Source organism: Miscanthus floridulus, chromosome 17 (genome assembly GCF_019320115.1).
Source record: "Miscanthus floridulus cultivar M001 chromosome 17, ASM1932011v1, whole genome shotgun sequence".
NCBI classification, from domain to species: domain Eukaryota; kingdom Viridiplantae; phylum Streptophyta; class Magnoliopsida; order Poales; family Poaceae; genus Miscanthus; species Miscanthus floridulus.
In genome coordinates this window covers 87,506-108,046 of record NC_089596.1, presented here as the reverse complement: position 1 = coordinate 108,046, position 20,541 = coordinate 87,506, and the positions used below count along the sequence as shown (strand labels likewise).

Sequence of the window (20,541 nt, the reverse complement as noted above, 5' to 3'; positions counted from 1 at the left end):
TAGCCACTCTCCTGGTGTATGGTGATGTTGACGTTGTTGATGGAGATGAATTGGTGGCCGTTGCTGTCGATGAAAACAACTGTTGCTAACGGTAGGGGGTGTGTCAGCCATGGTTCTAGGAGGGGGATGCTTGACGAAAACCCTTGCAGTGTCGGATCGGAAGCTACTGGATGAAAGCCAATTGCAAGGAGGTTTGGAGATGTCGTACCAAGTGACTCCAGGGCGTCCTGAAGTAGCGGTGAGGTGGCCGAGACGTAGAGGCGGTTGACGCCTTCTCGAAGCGTCCAAGCTGGAGCTGCTGCCTGAACCACGATGGTGTCGTAGATGATCTGGAGCTCTCGTTCATCCCCACTAGCCATGCGGAGCTGAGCGAGGATGTCACTGATGTCGATGGGGTGTGGAGCGTCCTCGGTTGTGCTCATTGGCGTAGAGTGGGAAGCTAGTGGACGATTCGTTGACGTCGATGCTGTCGGAGGGATCTGTTGTTTCCGACATGCCACGAGGTCGGCTAAGGAGGTGTAGCCGTGTCGGAAGATGCGCGCCTGTGGTGTCGATGTCGGCGTCAGTGTAGGTTGAGGGAGTATGGACTCCCCAGCCGCCTGCATGTCTCGGTGATGTTGCTGAACTGGAACGCAAGCTGGTGAAGCGAGAACGTGAGTAGCTGTCGTGTCGTCCAGGCCGTGGGCTAGGAGGATGGCTACCTCCATCTCCTGCGGGCGATATGCAGTGACCGCCTCCCGAAGCTGGTGTGGAAGGCTGCTGATGAAGAGGTTGACTTGATGCGGCTCGCTGGTGATGCCAACACGTGCTGCATAAGCCCGGAAGGCGTCGATGTAGTCGTTCAGCCTGTCGCCGTATTGAGTGAAGTCGTTCGCGGCATGCTGATCTGGCAGGTGGCCGAATTCATGGAGTAGGGACTTCGTGAATGCCGCTCAATCTGCTAGCGGCGCCTCCTGCATCATCTATGTATACCAGTGCTGTGCTGCATCAGTGAGGTGAAAAGCTGCAAATCGAACCTGAGCATCTGGTGGGGTGTCCTGTAGCCGGAAGAGGTGTTGCATCCTCGAGATCCATGGTAATGGATCCGTAGAACCATCAAATGTCGGCATCGGCAGTCGCGCCATAACGGATGGCTGGCGCGGGTATAGTTGGTATGTCGGCGCCTGGGGTGATTCCTTAGACGGTGGAGCGGGCGCCTCCGGTGCCAGCATGCCGGCGTCCTGATGGGGCAGGTGCTGAACGTCGTGGGTCGTCGGCTGAGTAGCGGGTTGGTGCTCCTAAGATGGAGAGCCTTGCACCAGCTGTATGTCCATTGTCGGGAGCGAGGTGTTGGCGACCTCGTTTGCGATCTGTGGAGTGTCAGAGGAGTGGGGTTCCTCGAGTTTGCTCTGGAGGTAGGATCTGCCGGCGGCGATTATGACACGCTTTGTCTCAGCAGCGAGCTCCTCCATGGTAGCCTCGTGGTTGAGCCTTGCCTGTTCATCCACGATGTTTGCTCCATGGATCTGTACCCGTTCGATGTCGTGGAGGCGGGTGTTGAGGTCGCTGACCTGCTGGTGCATCTCGTCCAACTTGACGCTGAGGTTGGAGGAGAACTCCTAGAGCAGCTGCCCGAAGGATCGTGTTGGTCTCCGGATACCACTGTAACGAGCGTGGCCCGGGAGGTGACCTTGGGGGCGGCGGCTATGGAGGTGGAGGCGGCGGCGTCGTCCTAGGGAAGAAGCTAGGGGCGGCGGTGGCGCAGGAGAGAACAAGGAGAGAGGGCAGCGACGTTAGAGAGAGAGGGGTAAAGGCCTTTCGGCTATTCTTTTCTTGATCCTAACAGTTACATCCTCCTAGTAAGATTTGAATTCTCCTTTCCTAACAAACTCAAACTCGATTCCTTAACTAACCAACTCTTTTCAAATCTACTAGGACTCAACTAAGGTAACTAGATAACGATTGATGACGTCATCGTCGTCGGCGGCGGCGGCTGCGGCGCATGCGCCCCCTGCCCCTAGGCGGCCGGCCCATTAGGGCGCAGGGTTGGGGCACCCGGCGCCTCCTCCTCTTAGGCCGTTGTTGGCCCGTTTATTCCATCTTGGGAAGTAGCCCGCGTTGGACGTGTGACAACAGGACACCACATAAAAATGGTCTAGATCCACCTCGGGCCCCATCCTCTTCTCTCTATCATCGCTCCCTTTGGACCTGTTTGTTTGGGTTTTCTAGGAGCTTTTGGAGCTTTCAAAAGTTAAAAAGCTATCGGAAGTCAAAAGCAAGAAACTAATGAGCTTGTGGGCTTTTAGCTTATGGGAGTTGTTTGGCTTTTGAAAAGTCCAAAATGTAGTATTCTAAAAGTAACCAAAATCCCAAATAAATGGGGCCTTTCTCATGATCCACCTTAGCCAAAAAATAACATTTTATTCACTTCTTTGCTTGGGCCTCGTTTGGCTGAGCTTCCATATGCGCCGGCTTCAGGTACATTATTCTACACTATTAATCATTGTATCGTCAAAATAGTTCTTGCTCTCATGCCCAAAAATGAATTGTGCGTAGAGGAGGTAATGGAGCTGCTGGGTGGGTGGGGGGGGGGGGGGGGGGGGGGTTTGCAAGATAAGTTCATTATGCGTAGAATGGAGATCAGAATTACCTGTCACGTTCATGTAAGAACATTTGTAATTAAGTAGTGGAAAGCAAAATCAGGAACTGTGATGATGGTGAATCTCTTATATGTTATTAAGCAAAATTAGGAACTGTGATAATCAGTAAAATCTCACCAACTAATCAGTAGAAACTAGAAATTAGAGAATTGTATGTAATATAACTATATATAGAAGATAGATGATTACTTGTACTAATGGATGGAAGGAGCCAAGGAGAACAATGCATCCAACTCAACTCAAACATAGCAGCATGAGCTTATACTACTTTGGAGAATAGGTTCTGGTTCGGTGAGAATGATAGATGGGGTGCTGCCTGATATATACACTGGTTAGCAAGAGAGGAGAGAAGAAGAAACAAATGGTAGTGCACGCAAGCATGGAAACTGTCGGAGCGTAAAGTCGTCCCTGTGTTGGCTGACTGAAAAAATGGACGATGCTGATGCTGATTTGTTGTGAGATGAAGGTATTGTTATTTTGCTAAAACGGTACGGCTGATAAGTTTGAAGCGATGACATGGAATGTTATGGTGCAGGTTTTGCTTTATAAGAGGAGATTTTGTTTTAAAGCATTCGGTTTTATGTGGAATAATTTTTTAATGGTATTGCATTTTATCATCTACTGGGGAACTGTTCCTTTTTTTTTGGTCAAGAGGAAACTAAAAAAAGGAGGTCGCCTGTGCAGCGTGCAGGTGCAGCACAGCGCAGCGTCCGCTAGCTGTAGCTGTAGCCTGGAGGGGATCTGAAGCTGGAGCTGCGGTTGGAGCTGACCCGCCCAACCTAACAACCGCTCGCTGGCGATCTTCCTCCCGGGATCCCGGTTCCCTTTCTCCCTCGATCCAGCTCAGCTCAGCTCTCTTCCTCCCGCCCCGTACGACCTTACTCTTCTTGATCCGTTCATTCATACTTGTTGAGAGGAAGAGGGTAGATCTGTTGCTGCGGATAGTTGTGGTACTAGTAGCAGGTAGAAGAAGGTAAGGGAAGGGAAGGGAATCCATGAAGAGATGGGGCAGCAGCGGGCAAGCCGCCGATTCCTTCTACCAGGTCCGCCCCGATTGCAGCCAAAACGTCCCCAACACCAAGTTCAAGATCAAGGTGAGTGGAAGCCCCCGATTGGTTCGAGATGAGATCCCCACCCCATGTTAATTTGAGTTGACTTGTTTTCACTTTCATTTCAGGCGGGGAAGACACTGAGCGTTCGGAAATGGCATGCTGCCTTCACGCGTGACGGATGCCTGGATATCGCCTCTGTTCTCAGCCGCATACAGAGAGGGGTAGGGTACAGTTCATTGGAGTTCCATTTTATTTTTTCACTAATATAGATAAATAAATTGAAAACAAGGCCTACGTACGTATTCTATGTCAGGGTGAAATGAAATGAAATTAGTGAAATGCAATTTCAAGTCCATCCTTGCTCACACCCGTCCCGCACCCAATTTCATTTCACTAATCCCTTAAAAAAAATTATGTCAGGGTGTGCACCCCGCGATCAGGGGAGAGGTTTGGGAGTTCTTGCTCGGCTGCTTTGACCCTGGCAGCACCTTCGATGAGAGGGACCAGATTAGGGAGCGGAGAAGGTCCATCCGTGAACCACCCTTTCTCTTCACTGCTACCGTACCTCCCTTCCTTTCTCAACCAATGGACTGAATATATATTCTTTTCCTTGAATGAACAACAATGATCAGGATGCAGTATGCCAGATGGAAGCAAGAATGCAAAGAAATGGATTCTCATGTTGGCAGTGGTAAAATTATCACCGCCCCGATTATAACCGAGGATGGATTCCCTATTAAGGATCCATTGGTATTACTTGAGGCTACTTCAGACACGCAAGGTACTTCAATCACCACCAGCGGCAGCAGTGGAAATGGAATTGATGTTGACAACTCCGTGAACCGTGTCTTGGATAAACAAATCATTGACTGGAAGCTTACGTTACATCAAATAGGTAAGGTCGATTCTTCTCTTCCTATGACCTGCCATTATTTTCTTCCTCCTTACATAACTGCTGCATGATAGGCCTTGATGTTCTGCGCACTGACCGCACCATGGTATTTTACGAGAACAAAGATAATCTTTCAAAGTTGTGGGATATTCTGGCTGTCTATGCATGGATTGACAAAGAAGTTGGTTATTGTCAAGGTTAGTGCCTCTTACTTGCACAGTGGCCTTGTTTATTGCCCGCAAGGAAATCTGAGATAAGGTTTTTTCTCCGCCCCTCTTAATTAATTAGGAATGAGTGATTTATGTTCACCCATGATAGTTCTACTCAACGATGAAGCAGATGCATTTTGGTGCTTTGAGAGATTGATGCGTAGACTGGTATAAACTTCTCCATCTAGCTGTCCTGTGCTTTTCCTTGTGACATCATTCTTCTAAATCTTTTAATCACCATCTTTCAAAAATTTTCAAGCGAGGCAATTTCAGATGCACACAACAGTCTGTTGGGGTGGAAAACCAGCTTCAGCATCTTGCTTCTATCATTCAGGTGCTCGATCCAAAGTTACATGGCCACCTAGGTATGGAACAAAGACTTGTAGGGCTGTTAGACATTGAATTCTGTGTCAACATTTTGCTGGTTTTACATCCTGCAATTGGTTCTTGTCGACTCTTCAACACAGAAACACTTGGCGGGGGTGACTATCTCTTTGCATTCCGCATGTTCATGGTATTGTTCCGGCGAGAACTATCATTCGGGGACTCCTTGTACCTTTGGGAGGTAAATGTTACATCCTGACATGTGACTTTGAATCTGGAACATTCAATGCATCTACCCATATGAGGTGTAATATTTGAACTAGGACCATTGGCCTTTATTCTAGTCCTCAGATGTTGTGGACTCATTCATTGGGCAGCACTATATTACAAAGAAGAAGGGTGTGGCTGCCTCTAGTGGCTAGAGCCTGGTCAATTGGATCGGCTAGCTGTGTCCTCAGCCGCTCATGTGGGTGTGCGGCTCCCTCTAGTGCTAGAGTGCATGGTCAATTAGCTAATAATAGTAGGAAGTCTCCTCAGCCACGCATGTGGCTGTGGGTAATATAACCACTAGTGCGTCTGGGATTAGAGGCAAGCAGATGTAGAGTTAATTGATTAGAGCCTCCCATGGAGGGCGATCTCCTCTGCTGCTGCTATCCAGTTCATCCAGCCACTGTAATCACCTCCAGTTCATCAATAGAGTGCCTTCCTAGCCATATCATCTTGGTATCGTTGGTATCCACCCAATCCTCTGGCCAGCAATGGGCGACTCCTCCACAACCGATCTCCTGGCCGCCATGAATGTCGTCCGCTCCGACATCTCCTCTATCAAGAGCGAGGTCACGACGATCAAGGGAGATTAGCCGTCAACCACCTACAGTCCAAGAAGATGGCCTCCGGCACCTTCGACCACAACAAGGCGCCTGAAAAGGCGGAGACCTCCAACCCACCGCCGTGTGAGCCGACAGCGCACAAACTCCGCTCCCCACGGTACGATGGCAACACTGACCCGGTGACATTGCTCTACAAGGTAGAGCAGTTCTTCCACGCCCACCGCACACTGAACGACGAGCGCGTCTGGTATGCATGGAGGGCGCTGCCCAGGATTGGTATTACCGCCTGGAGCAGAACCACGGCGCGCCCACCTGGCCGGCCTTCGTTGACAAGGTCCAGCGCGCGTTCGACCCTCCGATGCGCAGCAACCCCCTCGACGCCCTCATGAAGCTACGCCGCACGCCCGCTGCCGCAACCTCAACGAACAGGACTAGATTGACATCTTCACGGGTGGCCTGCACAACCCCCTGCAGGACGTCGAACTGCAGTGCCCATAGTCCCTTGGCGACGCCATGGGGCTCGCCCGGGCCTTCGAGCGCCGCCTGGAACTAGACGATGACGACGATGACCCAGCCTCCTCCGTGCGTGCGTTCCGCCTCGCGCCAACCTAGCGGCCCGCCCACGTCCCTCTGCGGCTGTTTCAGCGCAGCATACCCCGCCTTCGACCGCCGAGGGCGCCATCCCGACGCCGCCGGCACCCACCAAGGGCGTGCCACAGCCTTTCAGTGCTCGGTTCAAGGGCCTGACTTCTTAGGAGATGGCCCAGCGCCACGCCGACGGCCTCTGCTTAACTTGTCTGAAGAAGCTCACCAAGGATCACCACAAATCCTGCAAAATGAAGGGCCTGTACATGATGGAGCTCGATGACTGATAGATAAGCCTAGTGCTCGGTAGCACTTGTATCTTACTTTTCTACAATTTACTTTCCTTGGCTTCCAAGCCTTATATTAGGAGTATGCTCAGCATCCACTTTAGTGGTAGTAGAATATGTTGGAGTAGGTAGAGGACGCCAGTTCTATTAAGACCAGAGGCTAGGACCTTCATGTATCACAAGGGTTAAGCTGCCCTGTAGTAGTTCCTAAATTTGAATCTGAGATCCATTTGGGCCAACAATTGGTATCAGAACTGTAGGGTTCTAGAGAGACCAGTGAGTAGCCATGTCTACCAGCAGCGAGAGCCAGGCGTGCCGCCACCGCTGTTGGAGTGGTGATCAACCCCATCGAGGGTGGAGGCATGGTGCAGGGGGTTCTAGGCGACGACCGCGCCACGAGCCTTGCTGCCGCAGAGGCAGGCAGTCGCAGCAGCCACGTGTGCAGTGGTTGTGGCTGAAGCCATGGCCGCCACCGCTGCCGCACTGCGAGAGATGGAGTGCCCACCTGCGAGAGGAGATGGAGGCGCCGCGGGATCTCGCCTTCGCTGGAGCGGTGTGGTGCGCACCGTGGCCGCACGCCGGTGGCAAGGAGGACAAGGGACCCCGAGGGCAGGGCGGTGCTGATGGCGGCGCCATCGACGAGCGCAAGGCGACCCGGGATGATACCTGCCTCAACTGCGGCGAGACTGGCCATTGGGCCAAGGTTTGCCGCCTTCCTCTGTAGCAGCGTCGTAGCGGGCAAGCTCACGTCGCGTAAGCAGAGGAGGGGGAGCCTGCTCTGTTCCTGGTGCACGGGTGCGTCGAGCTGCGGCAAGAAATAGAGGAGGAAGAGAAAGTTTCAACCTTTCCCCCTCCCGCGCCGGTCGGCTCCGTATTCTCCACCTCGACGAGCCGCGTGCCCACGCCTTCCTCGGCACTGGTTACATCGACGACAAGATCGCGGCTGGTACCTCGACATCGGCGCCACGCACCACATGACTGGTCGGCGCGAGTTCTTCTCCGACTTGGACTCCAACGTGCGTGGCTTTGTCAAGTTCGGGGACGCCTCTACCATTGAGATCAAGGGCGTTGGCTCGGTCATCTTCAAGGCCAAGACCGGCGAGCACCAGGTGCTCATCAGTGTCTACTACACCCCCGTGCTGAGGAACTCTGTCATCAGCTTAGGACAGCTGGATGAGAATGGCTCGCGCGTGGAGATTGAGGATGGTGTGCTGTGCCTCTAGGACAGAAACTGTCGTCTTCTCGTCAAGGTGAATCGGGGAAGCAACCGCCTTTACGTGCTTCATGTGCATGTGGCGTAGGCCGTGTGTCTCGCAGCACGCGCGATGACAATGCTTGGCGGTGGCACGAGCGCTTTGGGCACCTCAATTTCGAGGCCCTGAAGCAGCTCAGCAACAAGGAGATGGTGTGGGGCATGCCGCAAGTCGAGCACAGGGAGCAACTCTGTGACACTTGCGTCCTCACCAAGCAGCGGTGACTTCCCTTCCCCCGCTAGGCGAACATCCGCACCACCAAGAAGCTGGAGCTCGTACACGGGGACCTCTGCGGCCCTGTGACTCCGGCCACACCTAGAGGTTGGCGCTACTTCCTCCTGGTCGACGACGCCTTTCGCTACATGTGGGCCATGCTGCTCAACACCAAGTCGACAGCTGCGGACGCCAAGCGCCATCAGGCAGCCACGGAGGAGTGCGGCCGCAAGCTTCGGGTGCTCCGCACAAACAACAGCGGCGAGTTCACTGTTGCCGACTTCGCCAAGTACTACGCTGACGAGGGGATTCAGCACCACTACTCCGTGCCCTACTCACCGCAGCAGAACGGCATGGTTGAGCGCCGAAAGCAGGTGGTGGTGGCTGCGGCACGCGTGCTTCTCAAGCAGCGGGGCATGCCGGCGATCTACTGGGGCGAGGCCCTGATGACCGCCGTGCACCTGCTGAACCGCTCTCCGACCAAGGCCCTTGACGGCAAAACGCCGTATGAGGCCTGGCATGGGCACAAGCCGGCGGTCGGCTACCTGCCCGTTTTCGGCTACCTGACATTCGTCAAGGAGCTCAACCATGTCGGCAAGCTCAACGACCGCAGCTCGTCGGGGGTCTTCATCAGCTACGCTGTAGGGGCTAAGGCCTATCGTGTGCTCGATCCGGTGACGCAACGTGTGTAGGTGGCGCGTGACATCGTGTAAGACGAAGGCCGCGGCTGGCCGTGGGACAAGGCGGCTGATGATGGATCAACGACAGTTCTGCGCGAATTCACCGTCGACTATGCATGGGCTGTAGAAGCAGGGGAGCATCGAGTGCATCTGCTTCGCTACGCTTGCCTTCACCAAATCCGGCGGTCGGCAGCCCATCGGCGGCCTCGCCGACCACTCCAGCACCCTTGCCGACCACTCCAGGACCTCTGCCGACCACTCCAGCCCCGTCCCCAGCTACGGCATCTGCAACATTAGCGCACGCAGGGCAACCAGAGATCGAGTATGCGACGCCGCTGGAGGACGATGAAGACCGCCTGGATGCTTTCTACGACAATGAACCCCTCTGATAACGCACGGTGGCGAACATCCTCGGCGACTGGTCTCCACTAGACCCAGGCAGAGCAGCTCTTCGCCTAGCTTCATCTGACGCACGCCGGTGAGCCGACCACTTATGCTGAGGCGTAGGGTGATTCGGCGTGGCGGGTGGCGATGGAGTAGGAGCTGAAGTCTGTCGAGCAGAACCACACCTGGGAGTTGGTGCCATTGTCCGGCGGCCACCGCCCATCACCCTCAAATGGTTGTTCAAGCTCAAGAAGGACGAGCAGGGCGCGGTGATCAAGCATAAGGCGCGGCCGGTGGCACGCGGCTTGGTTCAGCAAATCGACTGGAGTCGGTCCGAGTCCTCGCGCTGGCGGCTTGTGAAGGGTGGCGAGTCCACGACATGGACGTCAAGTCTGCCTTCCTCAACGGCGATCTCAAAGAGGAGGTATACGTGCGCCAGCCACCGGGCTTCGCCGTTGCTGGAGAAGAAGGCAAGGTGTACCGCCTGTGCAAGGCCCTCTACGGCCTGCGGCAGGCCACGCGCGCCTGGAACACGAAGCTCGACGCCACAGTCAAGAAGATGGGCTTCCAGCAGAGCGCGCATGAGAGGCGGTGGTCTACCAGCACGGCAGCGGACGCAATGTCCTGCTGGTCAGCGTCTACGTCGATGACCTCATCATCACCGGCGCTAATGAAAAGGTGGAGGCGTTCAAGGCGCAGTGAAGAAGACGTTCGACATGAGTGACCTAGGCCTCTTCTCCTACCTTGGCGGCGATGTGCGCTAGGATGCTAGCGGCATCGCCCTCCGCCAAACCCACTACGCCAAGTGCATCCTTAAGCTCGGTGGCATGACGGACTGCAATCCGGCCCATACCCCAATGGAGGAGCGGCTCAAGCTCAGTCGGGATAGCACGGCGGAGGAGATCGATGTGACCCATTACCGGCGGCTGATCGGGAGCTTGCGCTACCTGGTCCATAGCCGGCGGGACCTAGCGTTCGCCGTTGGGTATGTGAGCCGGTTCATGGAGCGGCCCATGATGGAGCATCTGCAGACCATCAAGCGCATCCTACGCTATGTGGCGGGCACCCTGGACTATGAGCTTCACTACGCCAGGGCCGCTGACACAACATGCTTCGTCGGCTACTGCGACAGCGACCTCGCCGACGATGTGGACACTAGCAAGAGCACGACCGGGACTATGTTTTTCCTCGGTGATTGCTTGGTCAGCTGGCAGTCCCTCAAGCAGAAGGTGGTGGCCCTTTCGAGCTGTGAAGCAGAGTACATGGCCACCATCACTGCAACAACTCAGGCACTATGGTTGTCAAGGATGCTGGCAGAGCTCCTTGGCAGAAAGGTGGATGTGGTTGAGCTGAAGGTGGACAGCAAGTCTGCTCTAGCTCTGGCCAAGAATCCTGTCTTCCATGAGAGAAGCCACATTGCCACCACTGATCAGCTGGCTGATATCCTTACCAAGTCGCTGGGGAAGTCCAAGTTCCAAGGGATGAGGGAGAGGATTGGGCTACAACAAATCACCTCCAGTGCTCGGCACAAGGCTTAGGGGGGAATTGATAGATAAGCCTAGTGCTCGGTAACACTTGTATGTTACGTTTCTGCAATTTACTTTCCTTGGCTTCCAAGCCTTGTATTAGGAATATGCTTAGCATCTACTTTAGTGGTAGTAGAATATGTTGGAGTAGGTAGAGGGCGTCGGCTCTATAAGAGCAGAGGCTAGGACCTTCTTGTATCACAAGCTTTGCAACTTTACTTTCAATCCAAGCGGCCTATGGCCAAGCTGCCCTCTAGCAGTTCCCAAATCTGAATCTGAGATCCATTTGGGCCAACAACGACGACACTCCCATCGACAACGCCCGGTGGAGGAGCCCACCTCGGACGACAACATCGAGATCTCCCTCCACGCCCTCATCGGAATCAAAACGGTGGACACCATGCACCTGGCCACCTCCGTCGCGGGCGCATCCCTCCGTGCCCTTGTGGACTCAGGGTCTACGCATTCGTTCATCGCCAAGGACACCGTCCGCCGCCTCGGTCTCCAGCCATCACCAAAACCCGGCCTCACCGTGGGGGTCGCCAATGGGGATCGCGTCCCCTCCTCCGGGATCTGCGCCGCCGTGCCTATCTCCATCGACGACGAGTTCTGCATCGACCTCTTCGCCCTACCCCTCGTCGACTATGAGCTCGTGCTGGGCTGCCACTGGCTAAAGCCCCCGGGCCCCATCCTTTGGGACCTCGACCGCCAAACCTTGGCGTTTTGGCGCTAGGGGCATCGCGTCTAGTGGACCGGTCTCTCTACTTCCAGTGGGCCCTCTGCCGAGTTCAGCGACATCTTCGACACCCTGTTTTCGCTGCCGTCGGCCTGCTCTGTGATCATCGGATTCATCTTCTCCAGGTACGGCTCCAGTCGCGGTCCGCCCCTACCGCTACCCATAGCTGCTCAAGACGAACTAGAGCGGCAGTGCGCCGACATGCTCCACCAGGGCCTCATCCACCCCAGCACGTTGGCGTTCTTGTCACCTGCCCTCCTCGTGCGCAAGGACGGTTCGTGGAGGTTCTGCATCGACTACCGCGCACTCAACGCCAAGACTGTGCGCGACATGTTCCCCACCCCCGTCGGCATTCCCTCAGCCGCGCATGTGGGTAATATAACCACTAGTGCGGCTGGGATTAGAGGCAAGCAGAAGTAGAGTTAACCTATCAGAGCCTCCCAGGGAGGGCGATCTCTTCTGCTGCTGCTATCCAGTTCATCCAGCCAATGTAATCACCTCCAGTTCATTGATAGAGTGCCCAGATTCCTAGCCATATCATCAGATTGTCAAGGAATGAGAAATCCTTGTTGTCATAGTCTTTTGCTCTGTTGTTTACTTCTGTTCTCTTCTACAATTTCAGACTAATGCTCAAATATGTTGATAACAACTTTTGGTCACTAAAGCTGTCCAACATAGTAGATGGTTTCTTTTATTTGCACAATGATTCCAACCATGAAATTTATGGTTTCTGTTTTTTTTCCCTTAAACATGCAGGAAGCTGCGTGTCGTTGTATTAATAGGTAGAAAAACAACAGTTTGAGTACATGCCGATCCCACGTTGGGTTATGGTTTCAGGTTTTAAAAAGTCTTATTTCAAAATTTCTCAATTCCACAGCTCGTGGTGGTTACTAGCCATATATCACTTTTCTCCCAAAATTATCTTAGAATTTCTTGCAGCATGCAACATGTAACATACCGTTGAATAAAAAATAGCTGAAAGAAACATGTCTCCACTAGTAGCTACTGCTACTGGTACCCAGTAAAACCAGTAATCCAACAATTAAGTAATTCTGTATGTTGTGAGCATAATTTGAAAAACTGTTAAGGTTGCCATGACCAGTAAACAATTATAAACTACCAGGTGTTAGGGACTAGCATACATGACGCCACTAAAACGTTATTTGATATTTAGTTTCGAATATACATGGGTTTAAGCTGAGTTTGTGGTATTTGGCGTGCCAACGTATTTTGTCAGGAAAAAGAGACAAAAATTGAAGATTCATGAAGCCCTCTATGTTCAATACTGTTAAAGTATATTAGGCATCTCCAGATGTGGTTAGTTTATGATTGATTGCAACCCTGTGATAACCTCCTTATCTCTTGGAGAGTCTTGTTGCCCTCCAAGCATGCACTCCTATGGCTCAGTACATATCATCAAATATTCTCAGTATATATTAATCTTCTCTCAAATAGCATTAAACTCTACAGCACCCCACCAAAGAAAAGGAGCTAATTGTGAAGAACTGTATTTATGAGCTCTTTCCAACTATGATTTATGAAGGCTAAACAAATTTGCTGTGTTTTTCCATTGGTAACTGCTCAGAGACCATAGGAGGGTAGGCGAACTTATTTTCTTTAGCATGTGGTGTATGAAGAAATTGGTCCGACAACTGATGACCATATTGTTCTGAATCGTATCTGCAGATGATGTGGGCTCTAGAATATGATCCTGACATTTGCTACACTTATGAAGAGACTGGGGCTGCAGTCCACAAAATTGAAGGATTTAAACCAAAGGTAAAATCAATACGTCAGTTTGGCAAGTACGAGAGGGAGAATATGAAGAACAGGGCAAATGGTGGTGATGGACCTGTCCCTATTTCCGTTTTCCTGGTTGCTAGTGTCCTGAAGGAGAACAGTCCAAAGCTTCTACAAGAGGCTCGAGGGATTGATGACATTATTAGGGTAAGCTAGCTGAAGGGATTACTTTACCTAGAAACTCTCACTTGTTCTTACAAAAGAGATGCATAAGGATAGAGGCTGCATCGCTATTTGCTCCCAAATCTAAAGTTTGGCGCAATTTAGCCTCATGTAAATTGTGTTTTCCTTTTTTGCTTGGTTCAGATATTGAATAATGTTAATGGGAATCTAGACGCGAAAAGGGCTTGCGATGTTGCACTGAAGCTTCATAGGAAGTACCACAAAAAGGTAAATTAACTGTTGATTGATCCTCTTTATCTTTTTGTAAGTCGGGATTTGCGTTACTTTACTAGCTGCCTGCTAATCTTATGCAATATTTGTTCTCTTGGCAGTTGCAGGAAAAGAAATCCTAACATCATATGGCGAGATACCGAGATTGCACGCAACACTGGGTTGCAAAGATCCTAACATCATATGGCAAGATACGTACCGAGATTGCACGCCACACTGGGTTGCAAAGAGCAGCAGCATATCTAGAGATTTTAGAGTAATTGTTGTCACGTAAAGAGTATTATTAAACCCCATGTTTCTGTTCCTTTCCACTTGTTGTATCGAAGGAAGAAGGTGGTATGTAGCTTTTGAATGTTACATATACAATGGCGAGACGTCATAAATATAACTCATTGTATCTAAGGTACCCCCTCCGTTTCAAATTAGAAGCATTTCAACTTTCTTAAAGAATAATCATTATCTCAAGTTTGACCAAATATATATAATGAAGTAATAACATTCATGATGCAAAATAAATATCATTAGATTGCTTATTAATTATATTTTTATAATATACCTATTTGATGTCATAAATCTTTTCAATTTTCAAATTTAAAATGTTGTCTCTTTAAGAAAATTAGAACGGCCTATGATTTGGAACGGAGTGAGTACAAACTGAGAAAAAAAAATGGCAGAACATATAATAAAAAAGAGAGATTTTACAATGATTGGAAAAAATATGGACCATTCATTGCGCGAGATCGGACGGTAGAAAAATAGGAGGTACTTAACTAAAAATACCTATAGGAGGTACTTAACTGAAAATACCTAGAGGCATCAAATTAGGTGGGGATAATATCAAATTAGGTGGGACTAGTACCAAAATATGTGGGGCAAGATATATTTTTCATTTTATATTTATTTTTAAATAAAGGTAAATCAGTCATTTAATGTATTCAAGGGTAAATCACCCAACTCGCCTACGCTCTTGTACTTGAGCATCTTGAGCAGCTCGGTGTCCTCCTTGGTTGGTAGAGTTTATTGTTCGAACCTTTCACCTTTTCTTAGCTGTTAAGCCCCCTCTTTAAATAGGGGGGAAGGAGTTCTCACCCCACCTTTCCGCCAGCCTCTGAGCCGCCACCTCTTTTCCTTTCTTTTCACCGAATGCATCGGCCCCTAAGTAAGAGAGGGTAATGCTAGGGAGAGAAGAGCTCACAGATTCACTCGTGAATCTAGAGCGCGATGTCGAACTGGAGGTCATCCACCGTAGATGAGATGGCACGGTTCGCCTGTGTTGAGGAGGGGTCACCGCTGCCGAAGGAGGAAAGGCGTCGGAGGGTGCTGTGCGTCGTTGACTTTGCCATCGTTGGTTGCGGCTTTCCTTTCGTGGAAGGCGCTTCCTGCCCCAACGCCATTGTCAGGGTTGTGGCTGATGATGATGGTGTAGTCCTTGGGCATCCTGGCGGAGGCACCGTTATCGGGGTCACGGCTGATGACAATGGCGTAGTCCCTGGGCGCCCCGGCGGAGGGACACCGTAGTCATCGGCGTGGTGCTCGTCGTTGCAGATGACAGCGCCATCGAGGATCCCGCGAAGTGATAGGACATAGCCGATGAGGAGCAGCATGTGGCGGCCACAGTAGACGAACTGGGCCGTGTGCGTGCCCGGACGTTTGCCGATGGAGAGCTTGGCGCGGCAACCGCAATAGTACTTGTAGTGAAGCTAAGCAGATACTGTAATCGAATAAGTTTGGGGGAGCCCCTGAGCAAACAGTCCTTTGAATTTTAGGAGTACATTAGTCCTTTGCATGATGAAATCACTTTGTAAATGGTGAATTTGTGCAAAAATGAACAAATTTCCCATTTTTTGTTACGGTAAACAGTTTTTAGTAACCTCTTTTTTGTGAAGAGGTTTCGATGCCTTCCCATGGCCCAAGTTGTAAAAAACTAGGAATGTGGGTGAATTGGTTCTGATTATGCTGGTGAGCAAAGAGGTTGTAGCAGCTGGGGCGTGGGTCTCCCGTAGTCCTACCAGTTGTGCTCAGAATTTGTTCCTAAAATCTTAGTTTTTTAGGACTTGGTATGAGAAGAACAAAAAAACTTAGATAAAGTTTGCAAAGGTATCGCAGGAAGTGTTTACAAAACGTACTTGTATTATTTGTATCAGCCCCTGAGTGAGGTCCGGCCCCTCGCGATTTGTAGGGGTCGGATGTCACTAAAAATTGGGGATTTGTAAAGACAAAAACTGATAAGAGAAAACATACGTTTATTTAAGGGTAAAAACAACGTAGCTACTCAATGTTCCAGGCGTTGGTGAAGATCTCGCCGTTGATGGTTTTCAACTTGTAGGTGCCCGGGCGGAGTACTTCCGTGACGATGTACAGCCCCTCCCAAGGCAGGGAGAGCTTGTGGCGGTCCTTGTTGCTCTGCACGAGGCGGAGGATGAGGTCCCCGACGTTGAAGGCTCGGTCCCACACCCATCGGCTATGGTACCATCGCAACGCCTGCTGGTACTTAGCCGAATGGAGGAGGGCGATGTCACAGGCTTCATCTAGCTGGTCCATGGCGTCTTGATGGGATGCCTCGGCCTCCTGTTCGTCGTATGCTCTGATTCTTGGTGCTCCATAGTCAAGGTCCGTTGGGAGAACAGCCTCAGAACCGTAGACCATGAAGAAGGGTGTGTAGCCGATGGCCTAGCTAGGAGTTGTCCTTAGGCTCCAGAGCACCGCTGGGAGTTCAGCAAGCCAGCGTGCGTCGAACTTATTCAACCGGTTGAAGATCCTAGGCTTAAGGCCTTGCAGAAGCATGCCATTTCACGCTCGACCTGCCCGTTCGTCTGGGGGTGCGCGACGGCTGCCCAATCGATCCGGATGTGTTGTTCATCATAGAATCAAATGAATTTCCTGCCAGTGAACTGCATGCCATTGTCTATGATGATGGAGTTTGGTACTCTAAAGCAATGGATGCTGTCGAGGAAGAACAACATAGCTTGCTCGGATTTGATCATGGAGATCGGTCGAGCTTCAATCCATTTTGTAAATTTGTCTATGGTGACAAGTAGGTGGGTGAAGCCCCCGGGTGCCTTTTTGAGTGGCCCAACCAGGTCGAGCCCCCAGACCACGAAGGGCCACGTGATGGGGATCATCTAGAGTGCTTGGGCCGAAAGGTGAATCTGTCGAGCGTAGTACTAACACCCATCATAGGTGCGTATAATTTGCTCGATGTCGGCTACTGCGGTGGGCTAGTAGAAGCCCTATCAGAATGTGTTTCCAACCAAGGTCCTTGGCATGGCATGGTGACCGTAGACCCCGCCGTGGATGTCGCTCAGCAAAAGTCTTCCCTATTTGCTGGGGATGAAGAGATGTAGGATCCCGACGTGGCTCTGTTTGTAGAGTTCGCCCTCTACAAGAATGAAGGACTTGGCACGGCGTGCGAGCCATTAGGCTTCCGTCTTGTCTGCCGATAGTGTGTCGCGGAGGAGGTAGTCAAGGTAAAGCGTTCTCCAGTCGTTGAGGGGGTTGGGCTCCACTGCTGGATCCTCTTCAAGCTCCATGATCTCGGGGTTGAGCGGAGCAACTGGCGGGTCGGCCTCTGGGGTCAGATCAGATGGGCCATCGTCGGCCTGTTCCAACCCCTTATAGCGCACTGAGGGCTTGTGTTGATCGCTGGCGAAGACACCCGTTAGCACTGGCTCTCAGCTAGATGCTGCTTTTGTGAGTGCGTCGGCTGCTTCGTTGAGGCACCTCAGGATGTGATTGAGCTCGAGGCCATCAAATCTGTCTTCTAGTCATTGGACTTCTTGGCAGTATGCCACCATCTTGGTGTCGTGGCAGCTTGACTCCTTTATGACCTAGCCGACGACTAGCTGGGAGTCGCCCCTGATGTCGAGGCATCGGATGCCCAGCTCAATGGCGATTCATAGGCCGTTGATGAGCGCTTCGTATTCTGTGATATTGTTTGATGAGGGGAAATGGAGCCGAACCATGTACCTCATATGGACCCCAAGGGGTGATACGAAGACCAGTCCCACACTAGCGCCCTTTTTCATCAGCAATCCATCAAAGTACATCATCTAGTATTCTTGATCGACGACTGCTGGTGGCATCTGGACTTCGGTCCACTCAGCGATGAAATTAGCCAGTACTTGAGATTTGATCGCCGTTTGGGAGGCATAAGTAATGCCCTGGTCCATCAGCTCGAGCGCCCATTTCATGGTTCTTCCTATAGCGTCCTGGCTACGGATGACCTTGCTGAGGGGGAACGACATCATGACTGTCATAGGGTGTGACTCGAAGTAGTGGCGTAGCTTCCTTTTGGTGATGAGGATGGTGTAGAGGAGTTTTTGGATTTGGGAGTAGCGGGTTTTGGAGTCGGATAATACATCACTGATGAAATATACAGGGCGCTGCACCTTGAAGGCGTGCCCCTCTTCTTCTCGCTCTACTACTAAGGCGGTGCTAACCACTTGCGTGGTGGCCGCTATGTACAGGAGGAGGGATTCTCCATTGCTTGGAGGAACCAGGATCGGGGGTTTGGTTAGAAATTGCTTGACCATGTCAAGCACCTCCTAAACCTCGGTTGTCCACTCAAAGCGGTCGGACTTCTTTAGGAGTCGATAAAGGGGGAGTCCTCATTCGCCGAGGCGCGAAATGAATCGGGTGAGGACGACAAGGCACCCCGTGATCCGCTAAACCCCCTTTATCTTCTGGATCGGGCCCATCCTTGTGATGGCTGAGATCTTCTCCGGGTTGGCTTCGATGCCACGCTCGAAGACAATGAAGCCGAGTAGCATGCCCTTCGGGACCCCAAAAATACATTTTTTGGGATTGAGTTTGATGCCATTTGCCTAGAGTTTCGCAAAGGTTCATTCGAGGTCAGCGACAAGGTGGTCAGCCTATTTGGACTTAACTATGATGTCATCGACGTAGGCCTCAATAGTCCGCCCGATGAGGTCCCCGAAGTAGTTGAGCATGCAGCGCTGGTAAGTTGCCCCAGTGTTCTTCAGACCGAACAGCATTGAAATGTAGTAGAATGATCTGAAGGGGGTGATAAAAGATATTGCGAGCTGGTCGGACTCTTTCATCGTGATCTGGTGATAGCCAGAATATGCATCAAGGAAGCAAAGGGTTTTGCACCCTAAGGTAGAATCGACTATTTGGTCTATGCGTTGCAAAGGAAACAGGTCCTTTGGACATGCCTTGTTGAGGCCCGTGTAGTCAACACACATCCTCCATTTGTCGCTCTTCTTTCGCACAAGAACAAGATTTGCGAACCACTCTAGGTGGTATACCTCCCTGATAAACCCAGCAGCCAACAGTTTTGCTATCTCTTTGCTGATGGCCCTATGTTTTTCCTCATCGAAGCGGCGCAGGCGTTGCTTCACCGGCTTGGAGCCTGGGTGGATTTTCAAGGTATGCTCGGTGACCTCCCTTGAGATGCTTGGCATATTCGAGGGTTTCCACGCAAAGATGTCTTTGTTATCGTGGAGGAAGTCGACGAGCACGCTTTCCTATTTGGAGGAGAGCTCAGTTTCGATGTGGACTTTTTTGCCCTCAGAGTTGCTGGGGTCCACGAGGACCTCCTTGGATCCTTCCACTGATTCAAACAATTCGGACGACCTCTTTGCGTCGGGTGCTTCTTCAACGACCTCCTCCCTAAGGGTGGCAAGCTCTTTAGAGGCGACGATTGCTGTGGCGTGGCCGCAGCATTCGACTTTGCACTCGTAGGTGCAACGGAAGGAGGTGCCGACGGTGATGACCCTACGGGGGCCTGGCATCTTCAACTTGAGGTATGTATAGTTGGGGACGGCCATGAACTTCGCATAGCATGGACGTCTGAGGATGGCGTGGAAGGTTTCAAGGAACCCTACCATGTTGAAGGTGAGGGTCTCAGTCCTATAATTGGACTGATCCCCGAAAGCAGATCGATCTACCCTAGCGGTATGGCCTATCCGCTAGGCACGATGCCATGGAAAGGTGCTCGGATGGGGTGGAGGTTCATTCGGTCGATGCCCATCTCGTCGAGTGTCTTGGCGTACATGATGTTGAGGTCGCTGCCTCCATCCATTAGTACTTTTGTGAGTTGTTTTAGGCCAATGATTGGATCGACAATAAGCGGGTACCTTCCCAAGTGTGGGACGGTATCTAGATGGTTGGTCTGGTCGAAGGTTATAGTGAATTCTAACCACCGGTGGAAGATAGGTGTGGCCGGTCCAGCCGTATAGACCTCGCGGCGCGTGACCTTCTAGCGGCGTTTGGAGTCGTAGGCCACTGATCCTCTGAAGATCATGAGGGCACCGTTCAGTGTCAGGAAGGCATCGTCCTTCTCCTTGGTGTCGTCTGTGGGGGTAGGTTCCTTCCCCTGCTCCCCTTTGTTGAGGCCTCCGGACAAGTATTTGCACATGAGACCACAATCCTTGTATAGATGTTTGGCTGGGAAAGCATGGTTTGGGCATGGCTAGTGGCGATGTCTAGGAGCTCCTTGGTGGTCCATGGGCCCCTACACCCCAGCTTGTGAACCAAAGACTCGTAGGTTGTCCTGGATAGGAAGGCTCCTATCATGTCAGCATCGGTGATGTTAGGGAGCTCATTGCACTGCTGGGAGAAGCACCGGATGTACTCGTAGAGGGTTTCATCGACCTTCTGGCGGCAGTTCTTGAGGTCCCATGGGTTTCTAGGGTGTTTGTACATGCCCTAGAAGTTCCCCACGAAGATCTCCATCAGATCCGCCCAACTTTGAATGGCGTTGGACAGTAGGTGCTC

At 51.6% G+C, this 20,541-nt stretch overlaps 2 protein-coding genes across 3 annotated transcripts; one reads left to right on the top strand and one right to left on the bottom strand.

Annotated features, from left to right (window-relative positions):
* The first annotated feature begins 3,305 nt into the window (after positions 1 to 3,305).
* LOC136516888 (rab GTPase-activating protein 22-like) lies at positions 3,306 to 14,231 on the top strand. 2 transcript variants are annotated; one of them, XM_066510381.1, is made up of 11 exons: positions 3,306 to 3,733; positions 3,817 to 3,912; positions 4,112 to 4,215; positions 4,324 to 4,586; positions 4,658 to 4,780; positions 4,902 to 4,960; positions 5,052 to 5,157; positions 5,260 to 5,357; positions 13,297 to 13,557; positions 13,717 to 13,800; positions 13,905 to 14,231. In XM_066510381.1, exons 1-11 carry the CDS (start codon positions 3,635 to 3,637, stop codon positions 13,923 to 13,925), a joined length of 1,314 nt encoding a protein of 437 aa, XP_066366478.1. In that variant the 5' UTR covers positions 3,306 to 3,634; the 3' UTR covers positions 13,926 to 14,231. The 2 variants fall into 2 exon arrangements, with proteins under 2 accessions (XP_066366478.1, XP_066366477.1); XM_066510380.1 differs by having other exon boundaries at positions 4,872 to 4,960.
* A 5,058-nt stretch (positions 14,232 to 19,289) lies between these two features.
* On the bottom strand, positions 19,290 to 19,652 carry LOC136518258 (uncharacterized). The gene has a single exon (XM_066511897.1). The coding sequence runs from the start codon at positions 19,650 to 19,652 to the stop codon at positions 19,290 to 19,292; it is 363 nt and encodes a 120-aa protein (XP_066367994.1).
* Positions 19,653 to 20,541: the final 889 nt, after the last annotated feature.

Excerpts from the sequence above, each read along its gene's own strand:
- LOC136516888 (XM_066510380.1), top strand. The coding sequence starts at position 3,635 with ATGAAGAGATGGGGCAGCAGCGGGCAAGCCGCCGATTCCTTCTACCAG. Across the intron at positions 4,781-4,871 it reads AGAAGTTGGTTATTGTCAAG|GAATGAGTGATTTATGTTCA; the intron begins GTTAGTGCCTCT and ends TTAATTAATTAG. Across the intron at positions 5,158-5,259 it reads AAAGTTACATGGCCACCTAG|AAACACTTGGCGGGGGTGAC; the intron begins GTATGGAACAAA and ends TCTTCAACACAG.
- LOC136518258 (XM_066511897.1), bottom strand. The coding sequence starts at position 19,652 with ATGGTAGGGTTCCTTGAAACCTTCCACGCCATCCTCAGACGTCCATGC.